This window comes from Aquarana catesbeiana, linkage group LG06 (genome assembly GCF_042186555.1).
Source record: "Aquarana catesbeiana isolate 2022-GZ linkage group LG06, ASM4218655v1, whole genome shotgun sequence".
Lineage (NCBI taxonomy): Eukaryota > Metazoa > Chordata > Amphibia > Anura > Ranidae > Aquarana > Aquarana catesbeiana.
In genome coordinates this window covers 357,292,054-357,318,224 of record NC_133329.1, presented here as the reverse complement: position 1 = coordinate 357,318,224, position 26,171 = coordinate 357,292,054, and the positions used below count along the sequence as shown (strand labels likewise).

The 26,171-nt window shown below is 43.8% G+C and overlaps 1 protein-coding gene across 2 annotated transcripts in view; it reads right to left on the bottom strand.

Moving 5' to 3' along the window:
• PLA2R1 (phospholipase A2 receptor 1) overlaps positions 1–26,171 on the bottom strand; it is a 172,537-nt gene that overhangs the window by 112,495 nt on the left and 33,871 nt on the right. For both annotated transcript variants that reach the window (XM_073634071.1, XM_073634072.1), the window contains exons 7-10: positions 25,974–26,162; positions 8,949–9,124; positions 6,972–7,076; positions 24–130 (exon numbers count right to left, since the gene is read on the bottom strand). In XM_073634071.1, coding sequence (XP_073490172.1) covers positions 24–130; positions 6,972–7,076; positions 8,949–9,124; positions 25,974–26,162 — 577 coding nt within the window. The remainder of the gene's footprint in view (positions 1–23; positions 131–6,971; positions 7,077–8,948; positions 9,125–25,973; positions 26,163–26,171) is intronic.

The following is a 26,171-nucleotide window of genomic DNA, read 5'->3' as shown; positions in this document are numbered from 1 at the left end:
ATGTATATATGTGGAACATGCACCTGTCAGTTATGGTCACTAGAGGGCAGTAAGAATCTCTTCCAGCGTCTTCATAAGTTAGTTTTAGAACATTAACTCCGTAGCAGTAACCTCTGTATCTCTCGAAGGGCTGAAATAGAAACAAGGTCATGTCATTTACTATTAACAACAAATAACATTGGGGTTATCACCTCACCCTCTTTTTACCAGGATGGTCAGTCAAGATTTAAATTAAAGGTGAAATCAAGCTAAAGGGGACACATACATCAATTATCAGGAAAGGTAAAGAAAAACTTGATCAGTTTTTATTGGTGCCTGTGTCCCTGGTGGGAAGATTCCGCTCACTTTCTGTCCTGGTAACCAAAAAGGAAATGAAGGTAAAAAAAAATGGATGGAGAATTTAAGTGCAGCCCCAGGCAAATAAAGAAGAGTGTGCATTTACATAATCATTAATATATAACCAAAATCAAAAGCGGAGAGGTCATTTTTATTGATGTCTGTACCCCTCTCTATCTCTGTTTCTCCTGGTGATCGTTTTCACCAAGAGTGAAAAATGGAAAAAGAAAAAAATCCCACATTCTGAGTTGCCACCAGAACAGGAATAGAGGGGGCATTATGCAATGGGGACGCTAGTTCTGGTGACTATTAGGGATTTCCTTTACTTTGGAAGGATTTTCTCTCACATTCCTGCTATAGCTAAAAGTGGGCAAAAAGTGAAGGGAAATTTCCCTAATGGGACATAAATGGCACAGAAAAGAAAAAAAAAAAATGACAGAGGTTGTACCACCTACATTACTCTATCCAAAATTTAAAAACAAGTTTTTGGTTTGGTTCTACCTTCATTTTTCTTTTCAATAATTTTTATTACAGTTTTAAGCACAATACAAAAACGTATACATTATCAGGTCAAAACGAGGATGCATTTACCAAAGTGATCAGAGGCCCTGACCGGCTGCACAGAAGAGCTACTACAAGAAGTTTCAGGCCTAGCAATCCGGGTTTACTTGTTAGCATGACCATTTCTCTAAGGCTATAAGCCCCAACTACCTTAATTTTTAAAATGGGAAAGTTATAAAAAAGGATATTTAATTGGTATAACTACCAGCTCTACAAATTAACTTGGTTTAAAGTGGTTCTAAAGCCTTAACGTTTTTCCCCTCAATGCATTCTATGTATTAAGGTGAAAAACCTACTGTGTTGCAGCTCAGCCCTTTTCCTTACCTGAGCCCGATCTGATCCAGTGATGTGCACGAGCGCAGCAGCTCCAGCCGCTGCATCTCTCCTCATTGGACAGATTGATAACAGCGGGAGCAATTGGCTCCCACTGCTGTCATTCAAATCCAGTGACATGTAAGCGAGGGGCAGGGCCGAGTTTCGCTGTCTGTGTCAGTGGACTTGGGAGCGGGCCTGCACGTGTGCCCTCAGGGAAAGTGGTTTCCGTAGGGGCACCCATTGAACTGGAGGAGCCTGGAGCGCTGGCAAGGGACCCCAGAAGAAGAGGATGGGTAAGTAATGCACAGAGCAGGTAAGTATAGGGATGTTTGCTATTTTTATATAAAAAAAGAGAAGAGTTCAAGCTGTGACTGTGAGCATCAGCACTAGTGTATGCATATGCAGTCCTTTCGCCCCAACATGTTTTAGACACTGGGAGCAAAAGAATGAATGTTGCAGCAACATCCAGTTACAGGGACCCCAGAGGATGATCACGATGTTGCATCTGTCTTTGTGTCGAAGACCTAACATTCCCTGCTTCTGTACTGGGACAATAATAGCTCCCCCATAGCAGTATATGTGGTCTCAAAGAAAGCTCTCTCTCACTACTTTCTTGCCCTGGAATCTTTTACCCAGCAATCCAGAGACAGGAAGTGATGTACAGATATAACTCTGACATTAAATTGGAACTTCACCCAAAAGGGGAAGTTCTGCTTTTCCACCTCCTCCCTCCCACCTCTACCATTTTTAGACACATTTATTTTTTGGGGGGGGGGAGCAGGTACCTGATTTTGACAGGTACCTAATCCTGATCTGAGCAGAAATTTGCCCCATTCCCCCTTTTCCCACAGCCTTCTGGAACACATCACAGGTTCCAGAAGGCTGCAGAACTCTGTGGCGGCTGGCGGTACCCCCCCCCCCGCTCAATGTCTGCCAGTCGATCTGGCACTTACCCTATCTAGGTGGCAGACGGCGGGTGGTGAGCAGCGGGCAGCGGCTTCTGTGTCCTCTTCTCTATCACGGTGGCTTGCGTGGTGCGGCTCCTCCCTTCCTCCTAGGTGTCCAACAGGATCGCCTGTCCTTTCAGCCAATCTGGTGACGGGTCTCAAGACCTGCTTCTTGATTGGCCAGGAGGAGGATCAGTGTTACAATAGCGAATATTCACTCGCTATTGTAACACACCTGGATGGGCTTGGTTTGCATTCTCTGCACCCCGAGTCCACCCTATTTTGAAGCCTTTTAGAGCCTCTGACTCTAATCAGGTGCTTAAGAACAAAACAAAACATTGGAATCCATGCATCCGGCGTCCTGCAAGGGGCGGAATGCATGGGTGGTGGGGGGGGGGGGGGGCGGCGCCCTGCGCCCTTAACGGATGGGCCGCCCCTGGCAGGACCATTCAAAATGCACAGTGGGAAGACGGCTGTGGGGCCCCAAGTAGTCACAGCCTGTTTCCCTATGTAAACATGCCGAGGACCCGAAGACCGTTGAAGAATCGGCCCAGGTTAGGACAGTGCTGGATTCCTGGACAGGTAAGTTTCTTTTTAATAAAAGTCAGTAGCTACAGTATTTGTAACTTCTGACTTAGATTTTTATTATTTTTTTGGAGGGGGACTAAAGATCCTCTTTAGGCAGCTTATCTACTTACAAACAGTAGCGGGCTGTAGATCCATTATGTGGCTGGATCAGACTGAATGTCGCGGGAGGTGGGATCATATTAGCTTTATGTTTTGCGATACACAGGACCTCACCTCCTACTACATTCAGCCATGTGCTCCCACCCTCTCCACTCCTGGCAGAGTTCATAGGAGCTGGAACTAAAGAGGAGGCATCGGGTATCAATGCTGCTGAAAGTACTCACTTTTGACTATTCCTTTATTAAAAAATAAAAAAACAGTGTCCACCGATGTAAATCCATCATCAATCATGCCACTCGCTGCACCCGAAAAAAAAAAAAAAAAAAAGTTTCAGATGTCGAAGGCTGACTGCCTACTTCCTCCTCTGAAATTTGACAGTACTTATATAGGTAAGGGGTGGGGCCACCTGGCTTTGTCACCTGGTGGCACCGCCCCCTTCTGATGTCAAGGACCGGTGCATGATGGGTCAGTGATGTCAGAAGGGGGGGGTGTCACCAGGTGATGTAGCCAGGTGGGTCCCGCTCCTTACCTATATAAGAACTGTCAAGCGGTGGAGCCTGCAGTAGGTGGCTAGCCTTCATGGACGACGGGAGCAAATTTTTTCTTTTTCGGGCACAACGGTGGCGTGATTGATGATGGATTTACATTGTGGGACTTTTTTTATTTTTAATTAAAGGAATTGTCAAAAACTGTCTCTGTTTTTATTACTTTTTGACCTTTTTTTGGTGAGGACATGTGGCCTGGTATGGTTCAGGAGGAGGGGGGGGGGTTCCCTTAAGATAGATACCAGATCAGGTCTGGTATAGCCTGGGGGAGGGACCCCATACCGTTTTTTTTTTTAACCAGCAATTTTTTTTTTTTTTATTATTCAGCTGTCAGTGGGGAACCCTATTGACAGCTGATGACTCATCGGTTGTTAAGGACACTGCGGCTGGCTTCCCGACCCTGCTCCTTAACAACCACCTTTTACTGCGCCCTGATTGGGCAAAGCTTTGTCCAATAAGGGTGCAGAATGCACCGTGCAGGGTAGCTGTGTCAGTTTCATTCCGGGACACTGTATTGTCCCGGAAGGAAGGTGCTCACATTTGAGCTGTCAGTGGGGGAATCCCACTAACAGTTGAAATAACCAAGCCTGAAAGTACACTGTTATACAAGCTGTACACTCACTACTTTACATTGTAGCAAAGTGTCATTTCTTCAGTGTTGTCACATGAAAAGATATATAATAAAATATTTAAAGAGGGGTGAGGGGTGAGGTGAGGGGTGTACTCACTTTTGTGAGATACTGTATATTACACATTCAACTTCAGTGCATATACAGTATACAGCTTTTGGTTTCACCAGCGTGTTTTCCTAAACTTTGACCCAAGCAAATAAAAAATGAGCTGAGATCAAGTGACTCTGGTACGTACACATGGAGAATGTTCAGAACCTTGTCTGCCGGCTGTGCTGTTTATTTATTTTTCGCTTATCTTCAACATTTTACTTTTGAACCTATTAAAGTAGACCTAGTGTGAAACAAACACTGTTTTCTTAGGCCTCTTTCACACGGGTGGCCCAGTGGCGGTAAAAAAAAGACAAGTGGCCGAGCTTCAAGCAATATTAACCAATTACCGCCGGGTGGACGCCCATGGACATTCTTGACTTTCTTTTGTTATAACTAGAGATACATTGAAATATCGGCAGCCGAAACATTCTGGGCGAAAATAGTGTTATCAGCATTTTGGTTAGAGAAATAGGTGCCAATAATGGCACCAAAAACGCACGCGATTTTGTTGCGATTTTACTGTGCTTAAGGTTTGTTTTTCATAGGTCATGTGACTCAAAAAACCGCATCAAAAAAGGTAACACGGGTGTGTTATTGATGCATTCTTGCTGCGTTTTTAATACATTTCAACGAGGAGGTGCGTTTTGGTGCTTTTTTTTTAACTTGCCAAAAATGCAGCAAGCAAGATTTGTAACACCACAACGGAAGTGAAACAGACCAGTGTGAAGACATACATAGAATTTAAAGAGATACATTTTTCTTGAGCTTTTCTTGCGCTACAGGTGCCAATAAAGGCTGACAATAAATGAATATTCATTTAAATTTATGATATTAATTAAAAAGTCGAATATAATACAATTATATATAAAAATATATATATTTTTAAGACCTGTCATTTTCGGTTTCGGCACCAAAATTTCCATTCGGTGCACCTCTAGTTATAATGGGATGATGCCTGCACCTACAGGAATCATGCCTGTATCTTTTTTTTTCAGCCAGCGATTCCCTGTAATGTAATTAGCCACTGGATTCCTTTCCTAAGCCTCCCTGAGCTCTCCTGTGCGATCGGAGAGCCCAGGATCAGATCTGGCTTTGCTGCCAGATTAGCATAGACCAGGATGAATGAAATAAAACTGAACCAATTTCCCCATCCACACATTCGAGGTGCATGGGGGAATCCTCCCCATTGCATTATTGTATCCTGACAGTGGGGAGACACTGCTGTCCCTGCTGTCAGAATACGCAGATCAGTGCTGCAGCCTATTGCCTGCAGTGCCGATCAATCGGCTTTTATCCGACAGGGCGACTAAACTGAAGACGATCGCCAGATTGACTTGTGTTCAACTGCAGTGGCCACACATGGATAAAAATTCAGCGGGTCCCTGCTAAACCAGATGGATTTTGATCCATGTAAGTTTCCATCTTGGGTGTCAGTGAGACAGAACTAGCTTGAAGGCAGGCAACTTCTGCTGTGCACTGTCTTTAGCTAACCCATAGTGCTCTCTGGAAACCCTTTGTCATGCACTATGTTCATTATCTGCAGTCTGTGCTAACAAGGGCTTTTTTTCTCAGAGAACAGGTACTCCAACCTTCCGAGATCCCCTTGTCTCCGCCGCCTACCCACCTCCAATCACCTTTCCTTGGTTCCACCACATAACCACCTCCCAGTACCTCCCCTTTTAGAGAATTCAGAACCAAGTATCATTTTGTGGTGCTAAATAATTTGAATAGAATGTGTTAATGACAAGAAAAGCATTAAAATAGATCCCCTGCAGCCAGCAACAGTTGAACTCCCCCAGCATCAATAGATCAGTCCAAGCAATATTATAACCCCCTGCACAACAATATACCCCCCAGTAACAATAGATCTCCCCGCAGCCAGCATTAATGGAACCTCCAGCAGCCAGCAACAGTAGACACCTCCCTCAACAGAAGATCCCTCTCAGCAACCATTGACTGCCCAGCAACAATAGATCCTCCACCAGCAACAATAGATCCCTCCAGTGACAATAGATTCCTCAACAGCCAGCATTAATAGACACTCCAGCATGCCCCAGCACCCCTTGCTGTTTTGTACATTCAGTGCTGGAGGTGCTGGTGTTCTGCCGAGAAAGGTCCCCGTGGGATAATGCCTGCCCCCTACTGCACAGCACTTGTGCAGTATGGAGGACAAACGAGCCACTGAAAGTCTCCGAGCGTTGATCAGCTGTACACGGCGCCTGCGCAATTAAGACTACATTGTGCTACAGGCTCCCGCAAGCTCCCGATGCTCGTGCAACTCTGTAAGGGGCGGATGCCTACAGAAGAGGGGGTTAAGATATAAGCATAATAAAAATTTACTCTGGAAAGTATTGAAATTGCTTGTATTATGTATGTAACCTGCCCATCAACATTGAACTACCCGCCCTTATCAGCTCTGCCCATCATTGTAAAATACGGCCTCTTCTGTAGGCACCCGCCCCTTACATGCTTCTCAATAATACATGCGCCCCTTTGAGAATTCCACCCCCATCGTATGAGCTCTGCCCATCATGCGGCCTCTTCTGTATGCATCCACCCCTTGCAGAGTTGCACGAGCATCGGGAGCGTGCGGCAGCGTGTGGCACAATGTCGTCTTGATTGCGCAGGCGCCGTGTACAGCTGATCAACAGCTGTTCATGTTCGGAGATTTTCGGCAGCTCCGTTGAGCTCCGTACTGCGCAAGTGCTACGCCTGCACAGTACAGGGTGGGCATTATCCGATGGGGGACCTTTCTCGGCACAACACTGGAACTGCTTTCCCCAGCATTCCTGCTGAAAAAAAGCCCTGGTGGTAACAAATCACAAAGCTTTTGCCTATTTCTAGTGCATTTATGGTACCTCTTCGCAGGTCTCTTCAGCAACATCTGCGGTAAAATTTAGTCCAGGCTTCCTACAGACAGAGAAAAGTTCTACATGGCAAGGTTTTACTTTCCAGTTTCCATCCTAGACCACAACCAAAGAAACAATGTTAAGACTCCCATGTTACTGCTAAATACACATATTACACATGAAACATAATTATTGTACAGTGTATACAATATTAAAAAAAAACATGATAAGATCAATGTCTTGCTTTTTGAACACTTTAAGCACTTCAGCCCTGGAAGGTTTACCCCCCTTCATGACCAGGCCATTGTTTGCGATACAGCACTTTGTTAATGTAACTGACAATTGCGCGGTCGTGCGACACTGTACCCAAACAAAATTGATGTCCTTTTTTTCCCCACAAATAGAGCTTCCTTTTGGTGGTATTTGATCACTGCTGCAGTTTTATTTTTTGTGCTATAAACAAAAAAAGAGCGACAATTTTGAAAAAAGAAACAGTATTTCTTACTTTCTGCTATAAAACATATCCAATAAAAAATTTAAAAAATCTAATTTCTTCATCAGTTTAGGCCACTATGTATTCTGCTGCATATTTTTGGTAAAAAAAATCCCACTGATTGTATATTGATTGGTTTGAGCAAAAGTTATCGTGTCTACAAAATATGGAATATTTTTATTTTTTTAAATAGTAAAATTCTTTACTAGTAATGGCGGCGATCAGCGATTTTTTGTGAGACTGTGACATTGCGGTGGACAAATCGGACACCTAACTGACACTTTTTTGGGAACCAGTGACATTATTACAGTACAGGGGGTCATTGGGACAGAAAGTGAGGTGAAATCTTCTGAACAGGGGCACACACATCAAAACAAACATTACAGGGGTGATGACCCTTCCCTATGCTATCCAGAAAGCTTAAAAATATTTTTTTTGGCTGGAGCTACACTTAAAAAATGTACATGTTCCGACTTACAAACAGATTCAACTTAAGAACAAACCTACAGTCCCTATCTTGTTTGTAACCCGGGGACCACCTGTAATCAGTGCTAAAAATATGCACTGTTATTGTACTAATGACACTGGCAGGGAAGGGGTTAACACCAGGGGCGATCAAAGTGTTTCCCTAGGGGGTGCTTTCCAACTGTGTGGGGGGATGGACTCACTAGATGAACACAGAGATGCTTAGCAGGAACACAAGATCACTGAGTTCATCTCTGTCAGAACGGCGATCTGCCTTGTTTACATCGGCAGACCGGCATTCTACCTCTCCGCGGAGCGATCGCGGGTGGCCAGCGGATGCGCCATCCAGCTGATTGGCTCCCCCTCTGGCCAATCAGTACGTGTGCGCCCCCCCACTGGCTATTGCAGGAAATGACATACAGGTACGTCGTTTTGAGCAATAGAGCCGACCTGCCGCAGTATATGTACTGTGGCTGGTCGGCAAGTGGTTAACCTGCTTATATTTAGCCTTCCCAGGGTCCTCCTTTCCCCTTCATGAACATACTAATAACATTTTTAAATAAAACTTTTCAGGTTTCATTACATATCCGGCTATCTATTCCTCTGTCTGCTTTTAGGTGATCCCTGAAAACCTTTCTCTTCAGAGAAGCCTATACTGCCTCCACCCAACAACTGTATTTCCACTTTCTCCATCAGCTCATCCCCCACAGTTATTACCTTTTGTATCTCTTGACCTTTCTTCTTAGATTGTAAGCTCTAACGAGCTAACGGGCCCTCTGATTCCTCCTGTATTGAATTGTGTTGGAACTGTACTGTCTACCCTAACGTTGTAAAGCACTGCACAAACTGTTGGCGCTATATAAATCCTGTATAATAATATTAATAATAAATATGTCCCTTAGTTATAGGCAGTGTAGTAGAAAAGTTAGTGCAGTTGCACTGTACAGTATTAGAAGGACACTGTCTGTGTTCCACTGCCCGGACTTGACTTTTTTTTATCTATAAGGAATGTTGGAAAGCAAACAAACCAGAGAGTCTCTTCCAGATGTTTGTGTGGACACACACAGGTCACTGTCCTCTTGGCTGATGTTGGGTTCCTGCCTCTGCCAACTGGTGAAGGTCACCGCTGAGCCATCCGACCATTGAAAGATAACAGGCTCCTTATGTTTGCTGGTCATTCCTATCCAGGTCTCGGTCACTTTCTCTGTAATAGTATACAGAGTGATTACACCGTGTACATGGTGACATAAAAAAAACAACATTCTTTTTTAAAGTAAACCTGCAATGAGAGAAATATGGAAACTTCCATGGCTACCTGCCTGGCCATTTCTGGCTTCATTGACTCACCTGGGATTGGAAAGTCAAAGTAAAGTCAGGCTCATCAACTTTTTGAGATGGGAACGACGGACACCTATAAGCAAAAATATGTAGGCATAGGACACACCCCCTGCCACACCCACTTGAAGGAGAATTATAAAAAAATAAAAATAAATATTAGTTAAACTCACAAGTGTTTTTTTTTTTAACCACTACTATTCCTTTACATTGGCTTTTAAAATTTACAAATGCAGCAATTTAGAAATTGGATGAAAGGTTTAGCACTGGGAAACAGTTTTTGATAGATAGAAAGTGCATTTTATATACAACTATAAAGATCACACCAAAATGAGGGATAACTGAGGAGGAAAGAGGGACAGAGGGACATTGTTCTGAATCAGAGACAGTCCCTCGAAATCAGGGACGGTTTGGGGGCTATGCATACTTGTTATAAGTGCTTGACTGCCAGGCAACTTATCATTCAAAGCATGCCTTGTTTTGGGAAGCAGTTAAAGTGGAGCTAAACTTACCTTTCCCTCAACGGTCCCGTTTCCCCTCTCCCAGTGCAGGCATCTTCTGCTGGGTGCCGTTCTTCTTGTGCAGGAGTCAGTCATCCTGGCAATGTAAGTTGGGCTGTGCATGGGCAGCTCAGTTTACATTATTATTATTATTTTACAGGATTTATATAGCGCCAACAGTTTGCGCAGCGCTTTACAATGTAGGGAGACACTACACCAACAGTACAATTGAAAACAAGATTGTTAGAGGAGCCCTGCTCCTGCAAGTTTACAATCTAAAAGAGAGGGGCTGGTGAAACAAAAGGTAGGGACTTCGAGGAATGAACTGATGAGGAGAGTAGAAGATTCAGTTGTTAGCTGGAGGCAGGATAGGCCACCCTGAAGAGATGAGTGTTCAGGGATCGCCTAAAAATGGACCGAGTAGGAGATAGCCAGACAGAATGGGGTAGTGAGTTCCAGAGGATGAGGAGAGGCTCTGGAGAAGTCCTGGAGACGAACATGGGAGGAGGAGACAAGGGAGCAAGAGAGCAGAAGGTCTTGGGAGGAGCGGAGAGGACGGTTTGGTTGATATTTGGAGATAAGATTGGTGATGTAGCTCGGGGCAGAGTTGCAAATGGCTTTGTATGTTATTGTTAGTGTTTTGAATTTTATTCATTGGGCAATAGGAAGCCAGTGGAGGGATTGGCAGGGAGGAATGGCAGACACTGAACGGTTAGTAAGGTGGAGGAGTCTGGCAGCAACATTCATGATAGACTGAAGAGGGGATAGCTTGCGGAGAGGTAGGCCAATAGTCAAGTTACAATAGTCAAGGCAAGAGATAACAAGGGAGTGAATAAGTTGCTTATTGGTCTCAACGCTTTTTTGATGTTTCAGAGGTGAAGTCTGGACGATGTGGACAGTGATTGGATTTGGAGCTGAAAGGACAGGTCAGAGTCTAGGATCACACCTAGTACATGTCAGAGAAGACAGAGAACAAGCAGGTAGGTGTATCATTGCATGTCTCTTCTGTAATAAAGATCCTGCCTCTTGCTTTTTGTGACAACGGAAATTTAGTTCTGCTTTATATTAACTGGGTTTGACCTCGATGTCTTGCTGGAGCCTGAGGACTGGGCTGATATCTGACAATCGACTAAAGTCTTGTACACGCGCTTAGATTTTCGGACGACCGAACGTCTGTTTTTTGTGGCATGCTAGTCTCATGTCTAAAATGAAGAGGTTACTCACAATGCGAACATTTTTGTACGACAGAATACAACGTCAGAAGTGATGTAATGTGTTGAATAGTTTTGTACGTACTTTTTTCGTTTCTGAGCTTGCGTAGTCTCGCTCTTATGATTTTTTCGTACGAAAACTGTACTAATGAAATGAAAATCAGACATTGAGTTCACATCTGACAAAAATTTTATATAGTCTGCACATCCAGCTTTTGTCTACGAAAAAGCGAAATCGGCTGTCGAAAGCACCGTACTAATGATACGAAAATTGCTCGTCGTACAAATTTTTGCATCTGATTTTCGTATCGTGTCATATAGTCTTCCACTATCAGTATCCAAGCACTGGAGACTAAATACAAGGTCCTTACTAGGTGGTACCTAGTTCCAGCAAGGATTGCAAAAATACTCCCAACCTACTCTCCAAATTGCCTTAGAGGTTGTACAGAGGCGGGAACTCACATACATATCTGGTGGACCTACCTCGTAGTCTTGACATATTGCACTAAAATATTTAGGATGCTATCCACACTCTTTAAAGAGGAACTTTAGTCAGAAAAGTCCTGATAGATCCCTTCAGGCTGGCCCCTTTTGCAGATAAAGCTACAGTATGTAAAACAATACACTGTCTCACCCTGCTCTGCACATGCTCAGTTGCTCTACATTTTTAGGCACTGCTGAGTTTGTAGAGACTGATCTGCTGACAGCCTTAAAATGGAATTAAACCCTCCTATCCTTTACAGCCAAGGAAGCTGCTTCTGTTTGATCTGCAACTGCCATGGTGGCACATGGGATCAGTTATGACACCAACCATTTGATGGTTTCACAGTTTGGTTGAGGACACAAGCAAATGTCACAAATAGTAATCCCGGCATTCCAAAACTGTAATAGATTTTTTAAACCATTCAATTAATGGGTTTAGTTACGCTTTGTGATTTACTGCTCTTCAGGGGCTCTGGGCTTCAGCAAAATGGCAGCCTCCAGCAAGAAGAAACAGGAGCAATGGTGGAAGCAATTTACAGCACAAACTAATTTTGGTAGCATAACTATTCATGTGGAATGTATGTTCCTTGCTAAAGAACATTATTATTTATCAGGTTGTTATGGGTAAAGTTCTGCTTTAACGTATCCCTAAGTCCTGATACCACAATAGTCTTGCTGAACAAACGCTCATCTGATTTGACTTCACAATTCAAACTCTTTTTGTACGTTTGCGTCAAAACAAACTATCGCTAAAGCCTGGAAGTCTCCTAACCTATGTCTCCTTGAGACAAAAAATAGAATAACGCAATCCATGATCCATAGTAAAATAGAGGTTATGCTGCTTGACCGTATACCTAAACATCTAAAGTCTAGCAACCGTGAGCCAATCTATTGCCTCCGAACTTTGACCAGCCCCTCTTAGAACCCTGACTGAGTCTACTGTGTGTAGCAGGATGATTTTTACACTAGTATAAAATGTGTGCTGATGTGACCTTGGGAGACCCTGACCTCTCCATCCTCTTCTTTCTTTCCTCCTTACTCGTTTATATTCTCTCTCATGCTCTGAATTTATTACAAATGAACAGCAGCCTACACTCCCTGCATTGTACCTCAGAGCTTTTAAGCACAGCTTCCCCCGGGACGCAGGTTAGCTCTTTGAAGCCTTAGGCCTTATTCACACTGGACGTTATAATAATGTTAAAAAAAAACGGTAGAAGCTTTGCAGTGAGTTTTTGGAATAGCGTTTTTCAGCAGTTTTTTTTTTTAACCACTTAAGGACCGAGCCTCTTTTTGAGATTTGTTGTTTACAAGTTAAAAACTGTTTTTCCTGACGCCAATCCATGGCAGCATAGAGCTGTCTAATAAATTACTTTAAAAACCTGTGTAGTGTGTTTTATTATTGACACTTTTTCCCTAGGTGAATGGGTAGGGGTACCCCCTACTCATTCACATAGGGTGGGGGGCTGGGATCCGGGGGCCCTCTTATTAAAGGGTGCTCCCTGATTCCGATAAGCCCCCCGCCCGCAGACCCCGACAACCATTGGCCAGGGTTGTCGGGAAGAGGCCCTTGTCCTCATCAACAAGGGGACCCCCCATGTTGAGGGCATGCGGCCTGGTACGGTTCAGGAGGGGGGGTGCGCTCGCTCGTCCCCACCCCCTTTCCTGACCAGTCAGGCTGCGTGCTCGGATCGGGGGTCTGGTATGGATTTTGGGGGGGACCCCTACGCTGGTTTTTCGGCGTAGGGGGTTCCCCTTACAAATCCATACCAGACCTAAGGGCCTGTGATGCCCGCGACGGGGCTTGCAAGGCTTCAATCTCGCCAATAAAAGCGGCGAGATTGACTTCATTTACTTGTCCCATCGTACTCGAGTCACGTTCAAAATGAACGGACTTGTCCGTGTGTGGGAAAGTCCGTTCATTCTGAAAGTCCGGCGGAAGTCCGTCGGGAAGACCGGATTCCAGAAAGTCCGGTCGTGTGTAGGCAAGTCCGCCCGTTCAGAAAGTCCGGCGGTAGTCCACCGGAAGTCTGGCGGCAAGTACGTCGGACCTAGCTTCCCAGAAAGTCTGACCGTGTGTATACGTCATTAGAGCTTCAGAAAAGCATATTGCTTGCGTTACAGGAGTAGAGCTGCATCCTGTAGTTCAGCTTATATCAGAGGTAGCGACAGCCCTCCATCTATCAATCATCTGTCCATTGCCTAACTTTCCAGATATTCAAGCAAGGAAACCACACCAATTGGTCATTCCCAGAGCTTGAAAGAAGTTTCTGTCCACAATTGCTCTTTTCAGTTCAGATGATAAGTCTTTCACTGTTCCAGATGGAATTCATCAGGCAAGAGAGGTTGCCTCCTGGACTTTAGCAAGATTGGTTGTGCAGATGGGAAATGGGTTGTGAGCCTCCTTCAGTGGTAGGATGCATCCTCTTCCAGAGGGTTTGAGGCCTCTTAGGCGGCCCATTTGAAAGCATCTATGGATTCATTCTACAGCAAAGTGGCATGCTTTTCCCAGCATACCTTTTCAACCTTTACAGAATACATCTGGGTGCCTTGTCACCAGTGGGCTTTGGAGGAATGACTGTTCAGTCTTCTGTCCCATTAAAAAAAATATATATATAATATATATAAAATAATTATTTTGGTTTGTTAAGTAGCACCCTGTCAGCTAGGATATGTATCACTAGTATGCTGCCATAGTGGCGTCAGGAAAACGGAAAATTGTATCATACTTACTGTAATTTTCCTTTCCTGACGCCAATCCATGGCTGCATACGGACCCAGCCTTGTGCGTTTCGGTATCTAGCTAATTATGAAGAATGGGGCGGGGCCTAACTGGCCTTTAATTTATGCTATTTCATTGGTCCTAAGGGAGGGGAGAAAGGCGGAGCCTATCACTAGTATGCTAGTATGCTGCCATGGATTGGCGTCAGGAAAGGAAAATTACGGTAAGTATGATACAATTTTCCGTTGTTTGCTAGAAAATTACCCCAAACATTATACATTTTTTTTTCTAACACCCTAGAGAATAAAATGGCAGTCGTTGTAATACTTTCTGTCACACCGTATTTGCACAGCAGTCTTACAAGCGCACTTTTTTTGGAAAAAATACACTTTTTTGAATTAAAAAATAAAACATCAGTAAAGTTAGCCCAATTTTTTTTCATATTGTGAAAGATAATGTTACGCCGAGTAAATTGATACCCAAGCTTCAAAATTGCGCCCGCTCGTGGAATGGCGACAAACTTTTACCCTTCAAAATCTCCATAGGCATGTTTAAAAATTTCAACAGGTTGCATGTTTTAAGTTACAGAGAAGGTCTAGGGCTAGAATTATTGCTCTCGCTCTACCGATCGCAGCAATACCTCCCATGTGTGGTTTGAACACCGTTTTCATATGCGGGCGCTATTCATGTATGCGTTTGCTTCTGCACGCGAGCTCGGTGGGACAAGGCGCGTTTAAAAAAAAAAAAAAATTCTTATTTATTTTACCTTTTATTTTTTATTTTTACACTGTTTTTTAAAAAAAACAAAATTGTGTCACTTTTATTCCTATTACAAGCAATGTAAACATCCCTTGTAATAGAAAAAAAAGCATGACAGACCTCTTAAATATGAGATCTGGGGTCAAAAAGACATCAGATCTCATATTTACACTTAAATGCAATTAAAAAAAAAAAATTGTCATTTAAAAAAAAATATATATAAAAAATGGCCCTTTAAGAGCTTTGGGAGGAAGTGATGTTTTGATGTCGCTTCCTCCCTGCATTGTTATGGAGACGGGTGGGGGCCATCTTCCCCTCACTCGTCCCCATACCCAGCAAGGTTGAAGATCTGATCGCCTCCGCCACTGCGGACGGCTCCGGTAAGCGGCGGAGGGCACCGGAGATCGGCATAAAAGTGATCTTGCGCCGAATTTGGCGCAGAGACCACTCTGTGGAGGGGAAAATATCAGCTCCCTCAGCGGTGACCGGGATGCGATGCACTTCGTTCTAAGGTAAGTATATCATAATGAGCTAGTATGCAGTGCATAATAGCTCATTTTACCTTTGCCTCACAGGTTTGTTTTTTTTTTTTTTTGTTTTTTTTTTTTTGCGGGTATACTACTGCTTTAAAGTGGTTGTAAACGCTTACATAAACTCAGCGAAGAGACTGGCCTTAGATGATATACAGAGATGAAACAAATCCTCCTACATAAATTGTATCAGTTTATCTGCAATCTTCTCTTCTCTACATCTTTTCAAAGTCCAGAATTTATAAAGCTTGTCTGATCTGTCAAAAAAGGGGGCAGAGAGCTGAAATTACACATTGCAGAGCTCAGTGAGGATAGCTCTGAGAGCTGATTAGAGGGAAGGGACACACCCCTCTTCACACAGCAACTGGAGCTTCCTCTGCTGTCACCTTTTTTCTCTTGGAGTCAGGAAAACTTGTCTGAAGTGACACTTGTTGATAGCAGAAAAATGAGGCAGCAGATAGAAATGACACTCAGTTACAACAAGTACACACTATAGAGCAGGGATATGCAATTAGTGGACCTCCAGCTGTTGCAGAACTACAAGTCCCATGAGGCATAGCAAGACTCTGACAGCCACAAGCATGACAACCAGAGGCAGAGGCATGATGGGACTTGTAGTTTTGCAACAGCTGGAGGTCCGCTAATTGCATATCCCTGCTATAGAGGGATATGCTTTGTACACATTCCATGTCTGAGGTTTACAACCATTTTACTGATTGTTACATTATATATTGCTCCACGTGTTAACCACTTCAGCCCCGGAAGGTTTTACCCCCTTCCTGACCAGAGCACTTTTTACAATTCGGCACTGCGTCGCTTTAACTGCTAATTGCGCGGTCATGCAATGCTGTACCCAAACGAAATTTGCGTCCTTTTCTTCCCACAAATAGAGCTTTCTTTTGATAGTATTTGATCACCTCTGCCGTTTTTATTTTTTGCGCTATACACGGAAAAAGACCGAAAATTTTGAAAAAAAATGATATTTTCTACTTTTTGTTCTAAAAAAAATCCAATAAACTCAATTTTAGTCATACATTTAGGCCAAAATGTATTCGGCCACATGTCTTTGGTAAAAAAAATGTCAATAAGTGTATATTTATTGGTTTGCGCAAAAGTTATAGCGTCTACAAACTAGGGTACATTTTCTGGAATTTACACAGCCTTTAATTTATGACTGCCTATGTCGTTTCTTGAGGTGCTAAAATGGCAGGGCAGTACAAAACCCCCACAAATGACCCCATTTTGGAAAGTAGACACCCCAAGGAATTTGCTGAGAGGCATGTTGAGCCCATTGAATATTCATTTTTTTTGTCCCAAGTGATTGAACAATGACAAAAAAAAAAAAAAAAAAAAAAAATTACAAAAAGTTGTCACTAAATGATATATTGCTCACACAGGCCATGGGCATATGTGGAATTGCACCCCAAAATACATTTAGCTGCTTCTCCTGAGTATGGGGATACCACATGTGTGAGACTTTTTGGGAGCCTAGCCGCGTACGGGGCCCCGAAAACCAATCACTGCCTTCAGGATTTCTAAGGGCGTACATTTTTGATTTTACTCCTCACTACCTATCACAGTTTTGAAGGCCATAAAATGCCCAGATGACATAAAACCCCCCCAAATGACCCCATTTTGGAAAGTAGACACCCCAAGCTATTTGCTTTGAGGCATGTTGAGTCCATGGAATGTTTTATATTTTGACACAAGTTGCGGGAAAGTGACAAATTTTTTTTTTTTTTTTTTTTTTTTGCACAAAGTTGTCACTAAATGATATATTGCTCACACAGGCCATGGGCATATGTGGAATTGCACCCCAAAATACATTTAGCTGCTTCTCCTGAGTATGGGGATACCACATGTGTGGGACTTTTTGGGAGCCTAGCCGCGTACGGGGCCCTGAAAACCAATCACTGCCTTCAGGATTTCTAAGGGCGTACATTTTTGATTTTACTCCTCACTGCCTATCACAGTTTCGGAGGCCATGGAATGCCCAGGTGGCACAAACCCCCCCCAAATGACCCCATTTTGGAAAGTAGACACTCCAAGCTATTTGCTGAGAGGCATGGTGAGTATTTTGCAGCTCTCATTTGTTTTTGAAAATAAAGAAAGACGAGAAAAAAAAATTTTTTTTTCTTTTTTCAATTTTCAAAACTTTGTGACAAAAAGTGAGATCTGCAAAATACTCACTATACCTCTCATCAAATAGCTTGGGGTGTCTACTTTCCAAAATGGGGTCATTTGGGGGGTTTTTTTGCCACCTGGGCATTCCATGGCCTCCGAGACTGTGATAGGCAGTGAAGAGTGAAATCAAAAATTTACGGCCTTAGAAAGCCTGAAGGCGGTGCTTGGTTTTCGGGGTCCCGTACGCGGCTAGGCTCCCAAAAAGTCCCACACATGTGGTATCCCCGTACTCAGGAGAAGCAGCAGAATGTATTTTGGGGTGTAATTTCACATATTCCCATGGCATGTTTGAGCAATATATCATTTAGTGACAACTTTGCGCAAAAAAAAATAAAAAAAATAAAAAATTGTCTCTTTCCCGCAACTTGTGTCACAATATAAATTATTCCATGGACTCAACATGACTCTCAGCAAATAGCTTGGGGTGTCTACTTTCCAAAATGGGGTCATTTGGGGGGGTTTTGAACTGTCCTGGCATTTTATGCACAACATCTAGAAGCTTATGTCACACATCACCCACACTTCTAACCACTTGAAGACAAAGCCCTTTCTGACACTTATTGTTTACATAAAAAAATAATTTTTTTTTGCAAGAAAATTACTTTGAACCCCCAAACATTATATATTTTTTTTAAAGCAAATGCCCTACAGATTAAAATGGTGGGTGTTTCATTTTTTTTTTTCACACAGTATTTGCGCAGCGATTTTTCAAACGCATTTTTTGGGGAAAAAACACACTTTTTTACATTTTAATGCACTAAAACACACTATATTGCCCAAATGTTTGATGAAATAAAAAAGATGATCTTAGGCCGAGTACATGGATACCAAACATGACATGCTTTAAAATTGCGCACAAACGTGCAGTGGCGACAAACTAAATACATTTTTAAAAGCCTTTAAAAGCCTTTACAGGTTACCACTTTAGATTTACAGAGGAGGTCTACTGCTAAACTTACTGCCCTCGATCTGACCTTCGCGGCGATACCTCACATGCATGGTGCAATTGCTGTTTACATTTGACGCCAGACCGACGCTTGCGTTCGCCTTAGCGCGAGAGCAGGGGGGACAGGGGTGCTTTTTTTTTTTTTTTTTTTTTTTCTTTATTATTATTATTTTTTTATCTTATTTTTAAACTGTTCCTTTCATTTTTTTTTTTTAAATCATTTTTATTGTTATCTCAGGGAATGTAAATATCCCCTATCATAGCAATAGGTAGTGACAGGTACTCTTTTTTGCAAAAATTGGGGTCTATTAGACCCTAGATTTCTCCTCTGCCCTCAAAGCATCTGACCACACCAAGATCGGTGTGATAAAATGCTTTCCCAATTTCCCAATGGCGCTGTTTACATCCGGCGAAATCTAAGTCATAAAATGCTCGTAGCTTCCGGTTTCTTAGGCCATAGAGATGTTTGGAGCCACTCTGGTCTCTGATCAGCTCTATGGTCAGCTGGCTGAATCACCGGCTGCATTTTCAGGTTCCCTGTTGAGACAGGAGAGCCAGAGAAAAACACGGAAGACGTTGGGGGGGGAGGGGCATTCCCTCCCACTGCTTGTAAAAGCAGTCTAGAGGCTAATTAGCCACTAGGATTGCTTTTACATGAAAGCCGACCGCTGGCTGAAAAGAATGATACCAAGATGATACCTAAACCTGCAGGCATCATTCTGGTATAACCACTCAAAGTCGTGAATGGCGTACCTGAAGACAAAAAAATGGTTAACAATAAAGCACAGTAAACGGTAAGGTATAAAAAATTGCATACCTGAAAAGCAAACATGATAAAACATAATAACAATAAAACATTGCAGAATAGAATACAGTAAAAAAGAACAGAACAATAGAGAGAGAGAATAGAGAGAGAAAGAACAATAAAACGACAACTATTTTTTTTTTATTTTATATTTTTGTATGTGTTTTTTTTTTTTTTACACTTTTTTTTGTAACTAACTTTTATAACTGTAACCGGTTCCAGGTTCGGGTCTCTCAAAATGCGATGGCATCTTGGGAGACCCTGTGAAAGTGTGCCTAGTCTGTGGAATGCTGTACCCTACGCTAATACTCAACTAGTGAATGGTAGCGTTCAAAATATTCACCAATGCATAGACCAGGATTGTCAGGACAGGAGGGACAATAATAGCGGGTGTCACGCCTATATCCGCGCTTGCTGCAGACACGACATCTTTTTTGGGGGGGTTCGTTGGGTAGGGGTACTCGGGAGGACATAAAGAAAATGCCTCTCATGCAGCCGACTGCATTTGGTTGGGGATGTGAATGGGGGAAGTACGGGCGCCGCAGAAGCGGTGGGTTCCCAATTAGGATTGGCGAATGCAGCAGGAAGGGCACTATGGACACGACGGGCCTGTGTTCGTCTTCTTGGTGGCAGCGGGACACTACTTGTGCTTGCCACCTCACCAGCTTGAACTGCACTTATGGGACTCGCCACGTCACCAAGTGTTACTGCAGTGCTGGTTTGACTACGACCGGGGTGTACTAGGCCGCTGGTGCTTGCCAGTTCACCAAAACGCTACCAAAAAAACTGTTAGCGATCGCAAGGATCAGGCCTGACTCTGCGAACGCTGCAGTTATGCGTTTAGTGTTTTGTAAGTGACAGTGATCGATCGATACTGCACTTGGGTGGGCTGGGCTGGGCCGAGCGGAGGGGCAAAACGCAGGTGCTAGCAGGTATCTGGGCTGATCCCGCTAACACTGCGTTTGTGGGAACCCTAAACTGCTGGGGACGCTAGTATAGATCTGATCGGATCAGATATTGATCCGATCAGATACTATACCACTAAGGGAGGCGTATGCTGCGTGCGTGGGTGTTAGCGGTACTGGCGCTAACCTGACGCTGCCTGGGGCTGGTGCTTGCCAGTTCACCAAAACGCTACCAGAAAAACTGTTAGCGATCGCAGGGATCAGGCCTGACTCTGCGAACGCTGCAGTTATGTGTTTAGTGTTTTGTAAGTGTCAGTGATCGATCGATACTGCACTTGGGTGGGCTGGGCTGGGCCGGGCGGAGGGGCAAAACGCAGGTGCTAGCAGGTATCTGGGCTGATCCCGCTAACACTGCGTTTGTGGGAACCCTAAACTGCTGGGGACGCTAGTATAGATCTGATCAGATCAGATATTGATCCGATCAGATACTATACCACTAAGGGAGGTGTACGGTGCGTGCGTGGGTGTTAGCGGTACTGGCGCTAATCTGACGCTGCCTGGGGCTGGTGCTTGCCAGTTCACCAAAACGCTACCAAAAAAACTGTTAGCGATCGCAGGGATCAGGCCTGACTCTGCGAACGCTGCAGTTATGCGTTTAGTGTTTTGTAAGTGACAGTGATCGATCGATACTGCACTTGGGTGGGCCGGGCAGAGGGGCAAAACGCAGGTGCTAGCGGGTATCTGGGCTGATCCCGCTAACACTGCGTTTTTGGGAACCCTAAACTGCTGGGGACGCTAGTATAGATCTGATCGGATCAGATATTGATCCGTACAGATACTATACCACTAAGGGAGGCGTATGCTGCGTGCGTGGGTGTTAGCGGTACTGGCGCTAATCTGACGCTGCCTGGGGCGACGCATATCACCGCCGGGCGATCAGGGGGCTAAACCTTTATTCGGTAATAAACGGCGGGTGCCCTGACACTATAAAAAATAAACAAACTAACCAGCGTCACTCGTAACAGTTATACGGTGATCAGTGGTGAAAGGGTTAACTAGGGGGCAATCAAGGGGTTAAAACCTTTATTAGATAGTATATGGGGGTCCCTGTCGCTATAAAACGCTGACGCGAACCTAAATATTTACGTCTCTAACTAGCGTCACCAGCGACACTAATACAGCGATCAGAAAAATGATCGCTTAGTGACACTGGTGACAGGGGGTGATCAAGGGGTTAAAACTTTATTAGGGGGGGTTAGGGGGGTATCCTAGACCTAAAGGGGGGTAATACTCACTGCCCTAACACTGTAACTGTCACAAACTGACACTATGCAGTAATCAGAAAAAAAAAAAAAAAAAAAAATACTGCTAATGTCAGTTTGTGACGGGGGGGGGGGGGGTGATTGGGGGGGGATCGGGGGGCGATCGGGGGGGGATCGGGGGTGTAAAGTATGCCTGGCATGTTCTACTGTGTGTGTTTGTGTTGTGTGGACTTACATGTCTTCTCTCCTCGGCGCTGGACGGAAACTGCCAGACCGAGGAGAGATGACATCACATCCTCTGCCTGTGTGAAACTATACACAGGCAGAGGAGGATTCCCATTGGCTGGGAGCGATCGCGAGGGGGGGGCCACGATCGGATGGTCTCCCCCTCGCCTCCCGACGCTCCCAGTCAGATGCCGACCGCCGATGGCACCGGGGGGGGGTCCGATCGGACCCCCCGCCCGCGGGAGGCAGATCACGTACAGGTACGTGATTCTGCCTGCCCGTGCCATTCTGCCGACGTATATATACGTTAGGCGGTCGGCAAGTGGTTAAAGTGTTACTAAACTCAGGACCCTGCATTCACTATATCTGGTCTCCCACAGTACACAGAACATGGAATTACAATTTTTTTAGTAAATATATACTGCTAAAGACCTTTTCTCATCAGCAGTATATAGCAGTCTTGTGACTTCTATCAGTGTCTGGTTAAAGCTTGTAGGAGGAGTGCTCATTCTCCTCTGACTGTCCTATGAGGCTGACCATCTGTCTGGACAGTGCTGATTGGCCCTGTGCTGATCACATGCACCCTTCAAAAAAAAACAAAAAAACTCTCTCTCGCAATATACACCAAACTGAGCATGTGCAGAGTGCCTCCAAGGCTCTGTAATATCAGCAGATGGATTTGGGACAGTAAAGGAAGGGAAGGATCAGAGAAGACAGGATCAAACAGCCTTTTTATACAATGCCGAGGATTAACCCCTTAGGTTCCACAGTGAGTATAACAAGCATGCTTTACTGCATATACAGACTGATTTTTACTGTTGTGGGTTTAGTAACACTTTAATGTTAATGTTGCTGACTACTTGAATGGCCATACTTGTTTGAACTTACAGTATACTGTTACTGTTAGAGTGTATAGCAGTGCACTGATTGAGTGATGACTGCACACTTTTCTATTTCTCCAATAAAAATATTGAACAAGAAAATTGATTGGATTCAGTTCTGCTTTTACCACTTCAGCCCTGGAAGATTTTACCCCCTTCCTGACCAGGGCACTTTTTACAATTTGGCACTGCGTCACTTTAACTGACAATTGCGCGGTCATGCAATGCTGTACCCAAACAAAATTGACGTCCTTTTTTGCCCACAAATAGAGCTTTCTTTTGGTGGTATTTGATCACCTCTGTGGTTTTTATTTTTTGCGCTATAAACAAAAAAATAGCGACAATTTTGAAAAGAAAAACAATATTATTTACTTTTTGCTATAATAAATATCCACAAAAATGTTTTTAAAAAATAAATTTCTTCATCAGTTTAGGCCAATAAATATTCTTCTACATATTTTTGGTAAAAAAAAATGCAATAAGCGTATATTGATTGGTTTGCGCAAAAGTTATAGTATTTACAAACTATGGGAAAGATTTATGGCATTATTATGGCATTTTTATTATTATAATTTTTTTTTACTAGTAATGGCGGTGATCTGCGATTTTTAGTGGTACTGCGACATTGCGGCAGACAGATCGGACACTTTTGACACATTTTTGGGACCATTGACATTTATACAGCGATCAGAGCTATAAAAATGCACTGATTACTGAGTAAATGTCAGTGGTAGGGAAGGGGTTAACACTAGGGGGCGATCAAGGGGTTAATGTGTGTTCCCTGGATGTGTTCTAACTGTATGGGGGTAGGACAGACTGGGGGAGGAAACATAGGAACAACTTGCATTCTGTGCATTAGAATAACAAATGCCCCACTAAGTGTCCTACCTCCCCACCCACAAACACTTACCTGGGTCCATTTCACCACTCCAGAGCTGTCTCTGGCTCCAGCACAACTCCCACACTTCCTGCTTTCATAGTAAAAACTGGGGGCAGTGGGGCCATAGGCTCAAACTCCTGTGAGGAGGGAGCAGGGGCATGGCTTGCTGGCACTTTTTGTGTCTATAGATGCACACAGCCCAATTTAAGACCCAGTGGGAGCGTGTACATGGTGATCTAACTTTATTGCTAAACTGCAGCAGAAAAAGTTATGTCACTAGCCTGTCTAACAGAACTCAATGTAAATCTCCAGGCTGGATGGACAGATATAAAAAACCTTTGGCAGCTATTTCAACTGCATATTTTGTGTTTTTTATTTAGCTTTAAGAATCGGTTCACACTGGAACCGGCTGCGGATCGCACAGGACCGCTGGACGTCCCTGTTCCCCGTTTCAGGGACTAATCAAGTCCAAATCTATGGGGAAACAGAAAAGAGAGGGCGCACCAGCCTAGTGCATTATCTTTTGATACATTTATTGAGAAAAAAAAATTATTAAAAACTACTCACAAAGGTAGAAAGAAAATCACGCTTGTAACAATCTTTGACTTGTGACAGTCCGTCCACTGATCGCAGTCTCCAGGTCCTGAAGAAAGGACGTGCGAACTGCTGCTGGCTGACGCGTTTCAAAGGTTTACCTTCTTCCTCAGAGCCTAACGGTGTTTATCTCTTACAGCTACTTATACATGTGTTCATCTAGGAAGCACATCCCACATTGGCTCCGATGCCTTTCCCCCATTTTTGGGCGGTCCAATGAAACAGTAAAAGGTGGACCATTACTATATACTTTAAAAACACCCAATGTGGGTGATACTGTTATCACTGTCTCTAGATTGTACTTTGACGTTTTCCATCTGTAGCCCATTGTGCATGGTCCCTACACACATACTGTATGTACATGTGGCACATGTATGTGGGGACTCGATACTAGCACATATTTAGCCATTCAGGTGTTTTAACGTGTGTATGTGAATATGATCGAGTTGTGCATGTAAGCCAGTCTGGAGATAAGCGTACTTCTGGATCCATGTGTTTGCATTCACATACAGATGGTTTTTCTGTGTGTATATACGTGGGTGTTTTTAAAGTATATAGTAATGGTCCACCTTTCATCGGACCATCCAGAAATGGGGGAGGGGCATCAGAGCCAATGCGAGATGTGCTTCCTAGATGAACACATGTATAAGTAGCTGTAAGAGATAAACACCGTTAGGCTCTGAGGAAGAAGGTAAACCTTCGAAACGCGTCAGCCATCAGCGGTTCGCACATCCTTTCTTCAGGACCTGGAGACTGCGATCAGTGGACGGACTGTCAAAGATTGTTACAAGTGTGATTTTCTTTCTACCTTTGTGAGTAGTTTTTAATCATTTTTTTTTCTCAATAAATGTATCAAAAGATAATGCACTAGGCTGGTGCGCCCTCTCTTTTCTGTTTCCCCGTTTGATTGCTAGGATACCCCTATCCTGGAGGGCAGCAAGGCCGCTGGCTATTATCCATCCTGAACTTTGGGCAGCTTGGCTAACACATTCATGCGCAGGAGTATTTTGTTTTGCTTTTTAGGGCCAAATCTATGCCTGAATTCGACCCTGAAGCAGAGCCAAAGACGCACAACGTTTCTGTGCAGTGCGCTCCGCAGCCGCAACGGAGATATGTGAACCGGCTCCATAGGGAGCCAGTCACATTCTTCTGCTTTGTGAATTGGATGCAGATTTGTCGGAGGAGGGCATGTCGGAGGAGGAGGGAGGGAATGGGCTGTCATTTATCACTGTATATACGCCCACATGTGTGGATCTATAGTCACACGGGCTGCTCAGATGTGATAAGGAGAAAATGCTCAGCATAGAAACTCACTGAAAACTGAGCATGTGCAGAGTTGCAACCACAGCTGCAAAATCCCTAGCTGCATTGGGGACATAAACAGAAGGTGGAGCTAGAGAGTAGCAGTATTTTGTAGAATACAGAAAATGTATCTCATAGTGACTGAGTGAATATGAACAGCATGTAATACAGTATTTATTGATAGATTTTTTTTAAGATGTGGGTTTAGTTACACTTTAGGCCGGGTTCACACCTATGCGAATTGGATGCGGATTTTTCCGAATCCATACGGTGAAACGTTCCACAAAGTAACAGCACACCAATCGGGAACAATCCGCACGTTTCGGTATATTACTGTCTATGTAGTGCAAAAGCTGTGGGAGGAGTTAGGGTGGTAAATTTGGCTATAATAAGAATAATATAGATGTGAGATAACAGTAAGTGGTCTTGCTATGCAAGAACACTTAATTAAACAGGGTGTGTTTAGTATTGCTTTAAGGTAAAAATGTAACATGAAAAAGATATTCTTATTTCCAAGTACATATCTGCTCACCATGTTGGAGAAGATGCAGCAGAAACTCTGTTTGTGCCAGTGACGTGACTTTCATCATTTCCCCTCCATTGGTGGCACAGGCTGCAGATGCCTGGGACCAGTTCAGCTTCTCTTTCTGCAGCTTGTAGCAGTGGCGGTTGTACGGTAGCCAATGATCTTCACACACCGTTGGGTAATATTTCCAGTTTTCTTTTATAC